This window comes from Pundamilia nyererei, unplaced genomic scaffold (genome assembly GCF_000239375.1).
Source record: "Pundamilia nyererei isolate P.nyererei 1_Seehausen unplaced genomic scaffold, PunNye1.0 scaffold00010, whole genome shotgun sequence".
Lineage (NCBI taxonomy): Eukaryota > Metazoa > Chordata > Actinopteri > Cichliformes > Cichlidae > Pundamilia > Pundamilia nyererei.
The window spans coordinates 6,577,450-6,589,577 of NW_005187411.1; the positions used below are offsets into that span (position 1 = coordinate 6,577,450).

The 12,128-nt window shown below is 42.3% G+C and overlaps 1 protein-coding gene across 2 annotated transcripts; it reads left to right on the forward strand.

Annotated features, from left to right (window-relative positions):
* Positions 1–245: 245 nt before the first annotated feature.
* Positions 246–11,649, forward strand: peli2 (pellino E3 ubiquitin protein ligase family member 2). Of its 2 annotated transcripts, none has more exons than XM_005724025.2 (6): positions 246–335; positions 6,395–6,524; positions 8,690–8,791; positions 9,990–10,187; positions 10,420–10,608; positions 11,007–11,649. In XM_005724025.2, the coding sequence occupies exons 1-6, from the start codon at positions 271–273 to the stop codon at positions 11,583–11,585; spliced, it is 1,263 nt and encodes a 420-aa protein (XP_005724082.1). In that variant the 5' UTR covers positions 246–270; the 3' UTR covers positions 11,586–11,649. The 2 variants fall into 2 exon arrangements, with proteins under 2 accessions (XP_005724082.1, XP_005724081.1); XM_005724024.2 differs by having other exon boundaries at positions 273–616.
* The last annotated feature ends 479 nt before the right edge of the window (positions 11,650–12,128 follow it).

Genomic DNA, 12,128 nt, shown 5'->3' on the forward strand with positions numbered 1-12,128 from the left:
AGTATGATCCCTTTAAGAATTCCCAGATTTTACTCTTTGTTTACATAACAGAAGGTGCGATCCATAAACCAAGACGGGTGGTTTCAAAAATGATTATTACAATGTAGATTCAACTGCTTTGTCTACATGAGAATTAATTAAAGATGAAGCATTCTCGTGTACTATTATCTATGTGTTTAATGAATAGATACAATAAAATTTGACCAGGCATACCATTTTAACCAAGGCGTAGGTAGAGAGCCCCCCCTATACAAAGTAAAGTAGAAGTGAATGGTACGTTCCGGCCCTGGTCCTCGCTGTTTTTGTATCTGCTTTAGAGCGCATTCAACCGCCAAGTAAGTTACGTTTTGCTATGTCACGCCGAAGAAGTTTCAGACCAGTTTATTTTTAGCAAACTTGATTCGTGAGAACACTGAAACACATGCTGCCGTGTACGCGATCTGAAGCGAGTCTGCGTCGCGCTTTTTAAGGAGGAATTTTAGGTAATTTGTGAACCGTTATTACTGTAAAGCTAACCGTGAAGTGAAGCCAGGAGCCTCATGTTTTCGTTAAGCCAAGAGGAGCACTGCGCCCCATCCATAGACCTAGTGAAATACGGAGAGCTGGTGGTTCTGGGGTAAGTTGAATCGTTGTTGTATTTGCTTCTGAGTAAGTGTGGACATGAAACTGAAAACGAGTGTTTGTTTTTAAGTTTCACAAACGGCCACTCACACTGCTACCTGAGCTACATGACTGTAAGTTTTTGAAAATAGCATGGAGTTAGCAGTGATGCGTTGTGTATTTTTGTTTTTTAAATTCAAGATCAACTTCCAACACAGGCGACATTATATAACATCAAAGAGGCGCTGTGATGATTTTCAGGGAGCACGTCAAGCTCTGTTTAGAAATTTACAAGCTCACGTTATCCCACAAATCAGACACGTGCGCAATTACAAATGTGGACGTTTTAAATATCCCATTCCCTGGCAACCCTGATAACTACAAACTGCCTGCATGTGTCTACATATCTGTGTCCGTGAAATAGGACAGATTTGGGACAACTTTGGGAACCCCAGTGAAATTTATTCAGCAACTCTGACCGGACGCTCCTTCTTACCTTAAAGTTGGATTCATGGGGTTTTAGGAATTCGGAAGTAGTGATGGTCCCCTCCCCCAGCCCCAGAGTGCTTCCTTTAACACAACTTCTGCAGTCACGCACGCACGTACTGTTCTCAGAGTTTAAAATCACACTCCTTGACCTGCAAAAAGTTACCTTATATTCCTTATTTAACAGACAAGGGGAGCTTAAATGTCGGATAACAGCGAGAGCCTTATGAAGTACTCTGTAATGATATATGTAATTCGATAAAATGATATTGGGATATGCTACCTGATGTGGGGAACATTCAAATGTTATTTATACAGTAAAACATTATTTCTGTTCATAGAGAAAATCAGCCAAAGTATGTGCTGAATTATACTGTATAGTAAGTAGTAAGGAGTCGGTTACTGATTTCCATACCTTATACAGTATCTGCCATTACCCACAATGCTCCAGTGCAAGTCAGAGAAACAAGGGAAAGCAGTGGACAAGTTTATCTAATCTCACAGGATATATTCTTAAATTGCTTTATACTAGCAGAGTCTAAGCTGCCTATGGGAACAGCATCAAAGGCTGCTCAGTCAAGCTACCTTTCTGCTGTTTTTTTCCATCTTTGTATTTGTTTATATCTCAGTATGGAGTCATTTTTGTTGGGCAGGCACAGAACCACCATGTTTTCACAGAGTGTTGAAAACAAGCCGAGCTGTAGTTCTTTAGTTATTTATTTATGTGTTTTTTATTATTCATCTGCTTTAAATCATCTTATGTGGCTTCTTAAAAGCCTTACTGGCATCTTTACATTTCTTGCCCAACCAGTAGATGATCAGTAATCAGTTCCTTATTGTCAAGCCTCCATACTTATTTGCCTTTAAGTTTATCGCTTACTTATTTCAAGGTATTTACAAGGCTCTTCTGACAGTTTCACATTGCAGAACAATTACGTCAAACCTGCAGCAGTGGAAATTTTGCCTTGGTGTCAAGAGCCTGTGTAGACATGCATTTTTTTCCTATATAGTAAACTGGTCATGAGTCTCTACAGAAACTGATAAGAGCCTCACCATTAACTGTATTGTTGTCAATAAAATATCAGTAATTTACCCAATGAAAAAAAAAAAAAGAAGTCAGTCTCATACATTTACTGATATAATTTCAGGTAAATATAAAACATGGGAAAGAAACTGCCAAGGAATTATGACTTAAAGCATTATTTATCAAAAAAGATGGTAATATTCTGTCCGTCTGTTATTTTGCCCATCAGATGTATTGATAGCTGGCCTGCGCTGGTCATTTTCAAGCTATTTGTTGAAGTAATCTTTGTTTTTCACATCACTCTTTACATTTAAAAGCCTTTTGTAGAAGAGCACACTTACTCCTGTTAAGTATTTGAATTATTTGGCGTTCATTCTGTAACTATCCGGTTGCCACTTGTACTGGATAATATCAGAAAGTACACAGACAGTCTGTTAATGTAAAAAGGCAAACAAAATAAGCAGTTATTCACATCTGTGTTGTCACCGAATAAAGCCAGTGTAACTTTTACCTTTATTATATCATAACTGCTTTGTCCTCTTTTTGTTTTTGTTTTGTTTTTTCATTTTGTTTTGTGTGTTTTTGTTTGGTTGTTTAGAATTCATTTAGGACAAATTGCCACAAGCTATCCTTCTAAACAGTCACCTTCTCGTCCTGTGTGTATTGTCTTGGCCAACAGATGATGGAAAACATGAGTGACTGAACTTTGGCCAATGGCCAGTCCTGAGGCGCTTATAAAAGTTATAAAATTTTTATAGTTCAGATTTACTGGTGTCCATGCGGCTGTGTGACTTTCATCTTTACAGTATTTGAAATAAGGTGCTGAAATGATGGCTTACACAGAGAGCAGACTACACTGTGTTTTTGTACACTGCCCTCCACCCATACACTCGCAGTCATAGTGCTTATTGTAAGGGATAAAAAGTGCTGACTGCTTATTACCCCAGGCTCAGTATGTGGCATGTTTGAAGCTGGTACTTTTGTTCCCTGTCCTGACATAAAGACACATATGTGAATCAGATGTGACGGGTTTATAATCACTGCCATGACATCACATCCCATTGATAAAACTGATGGTAGACAAGATAGCTGACAGCATGGAACAAAGCTTGTTTGAGCAGCAGTTCCCTCAGCGGTTTGTTGCCATGACCGTGGTGGCTCTTATTACTTGCATGGCTGCCCCTCCATCTCTGCCGCCGCAGATTGGCTTGGTGCTGGTCAGTGAAAGGAGGCAGGATGAGGAGGGGGTGCTGCATGGGTATCCTGCAAATGAAAGGATGGATTGATCAGGACTCAGCCTTTGCCTCTCTTCAGCTTCCTCTGTCCATTGTGGCAGGGAGACTAGGCCTATTGATTGAACTTTCTACATTTTGCCTTAGAGAACCACTCATTAAAGGAAAGTGTACAAATCAACTTGGGAGCATCTTTGGTACAGACTGACATAGATCGTGCCTTTTTATTAATGTTATGTAATTTAAATGGTATAAAGAGAAGAGACATCTCTTTCTGGGGTTTTTTGTCAGTACTACAATAGAAGTATTTAAAGATTTAAGGTGTAACTGGTTTAATCTAGAGTGGTGCAGTGGTTAGCATGATCACCACTCAACAAGTATTCAAACCTCTTGGTGGATTGAGGCGTTTCTGTGTGCAGTTTGCATGTACGTCCTGTGCCTGCGTAGGTTTTTTTTTTGTTTTGTTTTGTTTTTTTCCAGTTGCAGCAGGATCCTCCCACAGTCCAAACACACTCATGTTAAGGTAATTCAGAGGTTCAGAAACTGCAGGGCATGAACAACTAGGCAAAAGAGGGACTTTTATTTATTACCAAACAAGATTTGGCTAATGCTATTGTGCTTACTTATATATAAAGTAAAGTGGGGTATGCCAGAAGAGGTTTGACAGCCACTGGGATTTTTGTTGATTGTGAATTGGCTGTAAATATGCATTGGAGAGTATGTGGTAGTCTGTCTTTCTGGGTCAGCCCTGTGATTGACGGGCAGCCTGGCCAAGATGTGCCCAGCCTCTCACCCCGTGACGCCTGGGCTAGGCTCCAGCACCCCTGCTGCCCTAAGTTGGATAAATGGATAAGAAAATGGATGGATGATGCTCATTTAGTTGACTCATACTGTCTTTGCTCATCATGCCATCTGGTTGTCTGTTAATGATGTATTATTTATGTATTTTTACAGCTTAGATTGATTTAGATGAAGTATTGATAGGCTGAAGTCCTAGTGACCTAGAAACCATCTTGTGTGACCCTGTAAGCCTAACCTAACTTTCTGTATTTCTAATGAGTGTTACAGCTATTCAGCATATCTTCTCCTCATTCTGTGAACACTAGCCTTTCATGTTAGCATAGGAAGTAGGAGGTGCTGTTGGCTCCTTACCGCAACCCTGGAGGATAGGTGATATGCCAGAGTCTTCTAATCCCTGCTGCTAAGTATTGGAAGGTAAATCCGCTGTCTGTCTGGCACGGGTCAAAAGGGAAAGCGATCACAATTAGTTGGAACGCAGCTTTAAAGAGCCTGTCCTAGCTAATGTGACGGTGGCAGTTCCTGCATGACAGAATATTGTTCCTCGGTATAATGCTGAATAATTGAAAGCATATGCTGCGTTTCTTGCAGAGCTAGGGTTATATTCTCCAGTCAGAATTCATCATGGCAAAAACACTAAGCTGGATAGCATTTGATTGTGTGCTTTGTATGAGACACACAGGGGCAGGTAGCCAGCCAGTAGACCCCCCTAAACTGAAAAGACATCTTTATGTAGGGCTGGCTGGTCTTTATTTAGGTGGGGTGTTTTTAGAGCAGGTCAAATAAAAGTGGAGTACAGAGAACAAACCATGTGAAATTAGCTTAGGAATGTGTGCATCAATAAAGGGGCTTTATTTGTTTTCTCTTACAGATTACTTGTAAATGAAAGCAACACAATTACTATATTGAGGGGGGGGGAAAGTGGGCATTATTTTATTTTTCTTTAGATTTAATGTAACTTATGTCTTGTACACTTGTACTTTATTTTGAAAGCAGCATGAGAAGGCCAGCTCAGGCTTTTGGAGCCCAAGATTTCACAGCTGTGTAAGGGTCTGCATTTAAAGTGTGCACTGGTCTAATGACATGGAAATAGAATCCCTGAAATGGCCTTGAAAGGAGTACGATCAGACAGTAATCACCACTAAAAGTAAAAGCTGAACACTTTAGGAGAGAAGGTAAGCAGGTCTGCTGTCATTTGACACTTTCCTCCTGTCTTTCTGTCTTTGTATTTGTTGCATTTAGTCCATAGAATCTTCCAGTGCCTCTCTAGCTCTCTGTGGGTGGCTTGTCCTACAGGCCAGCTTTGTGCACTGTGCTGACTAGGACCATGTGTTTCTTTGCCTGGCCAGCCGTGTGGAGACATGGGACAGGTGGACTAGCCTGGGAGGGAGGTGGGAAGGAGCAGAAGGAGGTTCTGTTGCTATTGTTCAGAAACAGAAAGGAAAAATGTCAGATTACATTTGGCTCGTAGACTCTGTTCCCCTCCGATACATTGGTGTGCAAACTTGAGGCATATAATATAAATGTGTATCTTGTGCAAAGTGTCTGGTCAGCACATTTGTGGTTTATGTGAGTGTGTGTGACAGAAGGTCTGTGTGTTGGATGATAGTCGAGCATGGGGTGTCCCAGCTGTAGGAACCAGCTGGTGGATAGAAAGAAGACCAGTTGTACCGGAAGGGGCTTCTTCATTCACAAAGAGCAGCTTAGGCTAGGTGCCTCTCAGCACACTAAAGGGCAAAACTGGAGTCTGTTATTAAGTGATTTTGGAAACGGAACAGATAGCTTTGTAAGCTGTATCCGTGTATAAAATTCAGCTTTGAAAGAATGTGTCTGAGTCATCCACCCAGACCGTGCATTCCCAAAATGATAGCAAACCTGACATGCATCTTAAAACGTGCTCCTGCCTGGGACACAGAGCAAGAGAACAGCTGCAGTTTACACAGTGCACGCACACTGAAATCACCAGCACCAGAGTGCATTATGTAATAAGAGCCGTTATCCAAGGTAACGCTTAGATTACTAATAGGGTGTATTAGATTGTCAGTGATGTAATGCGTGGCAAATCTCCTTTTCAGAACACACGAATGTTTCTAATTCTCCGTGTTTACTTCTTATATGATTACAAGACTTTTGCCTGTAAATCTCATTAGACACATCTTTTTGCAGCTATGGAAGCTGTTAGCATTTTCACACAGATGAAATAAATAACTGTCAATTTGCTGTCCTTCTCTCCACCCTGTCCCATCTCTGACAGGTACAATGGCTCCCTGCCCAACGGAGATCGCGGTAGACGGAAAAGCAGATTTGCTCTATACAAGAGAATCAAACCCAATGGTGTATCACCAAGCACTGTGCACGTCCTCAACACACCCCAGGCCACCAAGGTACAGAAGGATGATTTAAAGTGATTTAATGAACAGGCTCTCAGTGGGATTGAACATCTGTCTGCCTTTCTTCTTCAGACAAAATGTATGAAAGTGTGCAAAAACGTAACAGAAGAAGGAGGTGATATTTCTTTTCTTTTTTTTAGGTAATAGTTTGGGGGGTTTTTGTTTTGTTTTTTTTGGTTTTGGTTTTGCATATATACATAAGAAGATTTGGCTGTATATGAAGTTGAAAGCATAATTTCTATAAATGAACCCCCTTTGTTTTTTTGGGGGGTTTTTTGTTTGTTTTTTTTCCCACAGCAGCTGAATGGCCTTTTAGTGATTGTGGTAGCTAGTAAATTGTGCTGTGAAAAGCACTTTACATTATTGTTGGCAGACCTTAATGTTGACATTTCCACTACAATGACTAGTTTCTAGCTGGGCTTCAGAGTTTCTCTTCACGGCAGGCTGCCTGCAGGGAAGTGCCACATCCAGTAAAACGTGTTTGCCTTCCTGCATTCCTACCTTCGGTTCCTAGGCAAAACTGCTAAACATCAGACAAGACCCACTTACCTCTGCACCACTTGGAGACCAGTGTTTGACATTTTTAGCTAAAAGGCTGTCTGGTTCAGGTTACTGTCAGGTTGCGGAATCCAGAAATCTGCTCTGGGACGATTCAGTGACAGAGGCCTTTTCATGGCAGAGATTGCGCTTTATTTTGTTTGAGTTTGAGCTGCAGTGTGCTGTGAAATATGGCTAAAGTGTTCTGCTGCTCCACATCATAAATTACGTCTCGGATAGTTTGCTATCTGCATTAGATGTGGCTGTTTTTACTGTGCATTACATTAGTTACTGGCTGTTTCACTGACCACTTCGACCCTGGCACCGTGTTATGGGACTTGAAGGATGAGCTCAGGGGTTGTTGCTTTATGCTGACCTGGCTCATCCAGGTGTATAAACGGTCAAAAAAGGGCCATTCTGTAAGAGACGAGCTGGGTGGTCAGCTTCTTTTAAGGAGAAGGGGGTATTAAAGAGGTGAATCACTAAAATGAAGCCCACCCCCTGTAACCCATTCTTGCTCCCTTCCAGTGCAGCATACGAATGAGCTGAGGAGTCTCTGCGGCTGAGAGGGAGAGCTCACGTGTCGGTGCACACTCTAGTGTTCATGGCAGATAATGAGGAGCTCCCATGATGCCACTGCCAGCCTCGTATTCAAAACATTATGATTTCAACTCCTACCACTCGGGAAGGTTGGGGAGGATATTTTGGGGGCGTAGCGTTTATAAAAAATACATATTTGTGTGTGCACTGCTCCTTTTTTTAGTTCTTTAACAGGTGGAGCACCATTTGTTTGTAGCAGCGCAGTCAAGACAAGACTGCATGCGATGATGACATTTGTCCCCGTGTGCATCTGATGTTACAGCAGACCGTGGCAGCTCTGATGACCCACTTTCCCTCTCCCGCTTTCCCTCCTGCACGTGACGAAGAGGAGGGGGATGTTTAGGAAATGGAATTTTGCAGATTAGAGCAGAGATGGCATGTGGTACAGTGTTGATGGAAGCTGGGGCCGGGCTTTAACCAAGCCTTCCTCGCTACACTGACGTGAAGCAGTTCAGTTGCCTGGCGAGCTTGTGTTAACCGAGGCCAGCAGGGAGTTTATGGTCACTGTTTTGCGAGTGTGACTTTACACAGTCTTTTTTTTTTTTTTTTGTTCCGCTTCCCAAAAAATTCTTGTAATAGGTTTTAGGATTTTGGTAACATCATGACAAAATGACACAATAAGCCTGTAGAGCTTTGGCTTAATTGTGAGCTGTAAAAAACCGCACATGCACGCTAATAATCCATAGAAATGTTCCAAGTTGTCAATAACAAAACAAAAATAAGGACAATAACATGTTTTCTTCCAGGAGCACCTCGTAGTTGTTGATTCTAAGGAAGTGAATCATCACTTAAGTGCCATGTGTTTTAATAGTGGGTTTGACTTTTGCTCTGGTCTTTAATTTAACCTCACCAACAAGGAAAGGATTGTGCAAGGAAGGTTTTACTGTAGTTCTGCTGTGCTGCTTGGCACTCTCAGATCCGGTGATAAAGCCACAGATTGGATGATGATTTATTATACTGTTGCACTGTGTACTTTGTTATGAACAAGTTGGGTTTTTTGTTTGTTTGTTTTCACATTTCAGGCTGTGAGCTGTAAAGGTCAGCACAGTATCTCCTACACGCTATCGAGGAACCACACCGTAGTGGTAGAGTACAGCCATGATAAAGACACAGATATGTTTCAGGTAAAAGTCCGTTCACTTTTACTTTGGCACACAACTGCATTCAGATACATTAGTTTCTCAGCGATTACCGTACTTCTTTATAGTCAGAAAACATAGAACAAAAAGGCTTTTGTTCTGCTTTTTTTAAAATGTACTTCTATACCTAACATTACCAGTTTCGATCTAGTAAAGCCAGGAGGAGTATTTCCTCTCTGACAGCCAAAAATGGTCAGAGCCTGTTCCCCATTCCCATGGCAGGATGTGGCTGTAATTTTAACAGCAGGAGAGCTGCTAGTTCTGTGGCTAAGACATGTTGTTTGAATTTGATGCTACTTAACCTGTTTTGTTTTTTTAAGGACTGACAGTTGTTGCAAAGATTTTATTGCCCTTTTATTGTTTGTGTTCTGTTATATTGCCTACAGGGGCTTCAAAGGCTGTCAGAACAGTAATTGCTATATCTTTAGATTGTCATTTCAAATGGCTCTTTATGAATGGGATAAATGAAAATATGGATGTAAGCTTTAATTTGACTGATTGACAACGTGTCTTTGGGCTCTTTTAGCCACTTTGGTTATACACAACCACCTGATTAGACTGCAAAGTTAAACATTTATGTATAAAATGCTTTTCACAGAGTAAAATAAGTAAAGTAAGTAAGAAAATTAAGTGTTGTAATAGCAGAAAAGCAAGTTAAGACACACAAAAAGTATAAATGTTCAAAAACACGTCCAATCATATAAATAAAAATCATCTGTGCCCGGTTTACACTGCTCCAGTATTAATCTGAACGTACAGCAAGGCAGTGATGAGCCAAGGGATGTTAATGTTACAGACACATGCTTCATATTCAGCACCCTATCTTCCCCATGTGACTAAACAATACTGAACGCACCAGAGAGAAGAGGAAGCCACTCAAAATGTTGGACTTCAGGACAGTGTAAGGGGAAAAAGAGGAAATGAAAGGAGGAAAGCCTATTTTTGCCTCTGTCAGCTTGAACTGTTTCCAAGTGCTGAAAATTATGCCCATTAAAATATATATGGATACTCTGTGTGTGTTTGCTTGTGCACGTACATAAGCTAGCAGGATGCAGAACAGTTGCTGTGTCTGGTTTGAATTAAAAAGAACCTTTCTTCATTAATTGCACTGTTTTGAGATTCTTTCGAAACTGTTGTGCAGCACAGCATAATATTAATTATTATTTTTGTGTTGTTTTTGCAGATTGGGCGTTCTACTGAGAGTCCCATAGACTTTGTAGTGACTGATACAATAGCAGGGGGTCAGGAGGGTGAAGAGACTCTTATCACGCAGAGTACCATCTCTCGTTTTGCCTGCCGAATTGTCTGCGAACGCACCCCGCCCTACACCGCTCGCATCTATGCAGCCGGATTTGATACGTCCAAAAACATCTTCCTTGGGGTAATTACAACTCGGTGTACCATTGTGATTATGCACCATCTCTATCTATGCTACTTTTTTTAGCCTGTAAGGTTACATGGCTGCCTTTTTTTTTCTTTTTTAGTGCTTCTAATCCTTGAAGCTTGTAACCAGATAAAGAAAACCACTGTTTCACATGCACTGTTACGTAAAAAGTGAAATGCCATACATCATGTCAGTTTGTGTCATCATCCATTTTCTGTCTTGCCTGTAGGAAAAAGCTGCAAAATGGAAAAACCCTGATGGTCACATGGACGGCTTAACAACCAATGGTGTGCTGGTAATGCACCCTAAGGGGGGATTCACTGAGGAGTCCAAGCCCGGCGTGTGGAGAGAGATCTCTGTTTGTGGGGATGTTTACACGTTGAGAGAGACCCGCTCAGCACAGACCCCAGGCAAACTGGTGAGTAGTTGAAAAGTTAAAATGTATCAGTGTATGTATGCAGTGACACTGTGATGTTAGAGAAGTACTTTAGAATATTAAAGTGGTCCTGTTATGTTTATTATTTTAATTCTTCCACAGCCACTCTTAGAGTAGCTTTGAATGAGTCCCAAATCAGAATAAGTAATTATCTTGATCCAAAGTCTGAAATAATCCATGTTTGCTGAGTCGCCTATTGTACACAAAAGGTTTAAATGGCATTTGGGTGGGACTTATGTCTGAAACTCAGCAGTAACAGGAACTAAAGGTTGTCAGTCTGTAGTACAATGTAGTAACAAGAAATATCAGCATGTCATAGGCAGTGGATTTTTTTCCCCATGTAGAAGGTAAATGTGTGCGCACTTCACTATCCTCCGCAGGTGGAGAATGAGAGCAATATTCTACAGGACGGCTCCCTGGTGGATCTGTGTGGAGCAACGTTGCTGTGGCGTACTGCTGAAGGCCTCTTCCACACTCCCACGCAAAAGCACCTGGAGGCACTCAGGCAGGAGATCAATGCAGCGCGCCCCCAGTGCCCTGTGGGTCTCAATACCCTCGCCTTCCCCAGCATGCACCGGAGTCGTGCCCTTTCATCTCTGGAAGACAAGCAGCCTTGGGTGTACTTGGCGTGCGGTCACGTGCACGGTTACCACAACTGGGGCCACCGTTCGGAGCAGGAGGCCAACACTGAGCGAGAGTGTCCCATGTGCCGGGTGGTGGGGCCCTACGTGCCACTGTGGCTGGGCTGCGAGCCGGCCTTCTACGTGGACACAGGTGCACCCACATACGCCTTCGTGCCATGCGGACATGTGTGTTCAGAGAAGTCGGTCAAGTACTGGTCAGAGATCCCTCTGCCCCACGGCACTCACGCCTTCCACGCAGCCTGCCCCTTTTGCGCCACCCAACTTGGCCCAACTCAGGGCTATTCCAAGCTAATCTTCCAGGGTCCGGTGGACTGAGTTTAAGGGGTCTTGCTCTGGCAGAGGAGATTAAACAGGAATGCTGACATGCAGTGAAAGATTATTTTGTGCTTTCTTTCATTTATGTAAGCCAGCTCTGGAACGAAGCGAGCCTTTTTCAGGTTCTGGTCATGTACTGTGGATTGACAATAGAGAGCCATTACAGATTGTTCGGGGCCTTTTGTGGCTGTTTGGATGGCCACTGCAGGATACAGAGATGTGAAGCACACTGGACCACAGACGCACGGCTCCTCCAGAATTAAATACTGTTTTAGCTGTCCTGCCAACAAACCTCTTTAAACAACGCTCCAGTGCTGGGCTGTAAACTACAATGCCTGCTGGTTTTCCATCAGAGGGCTGTAACACTAAGGTTGTAGAAGGAATGAGTTGAATTTACTCATGAATCAGACTGAACCAAATTATAGCAAGCAGGTGTAGTTGAGTCTTCTGGGAAATATGTGGGCTGGGGTGGGGGAGGGTATATAATTCAGTTCCTGGTGGGCCTGAAACCAAGATTTTACAGAGCCAGACAGCTGGACTGTT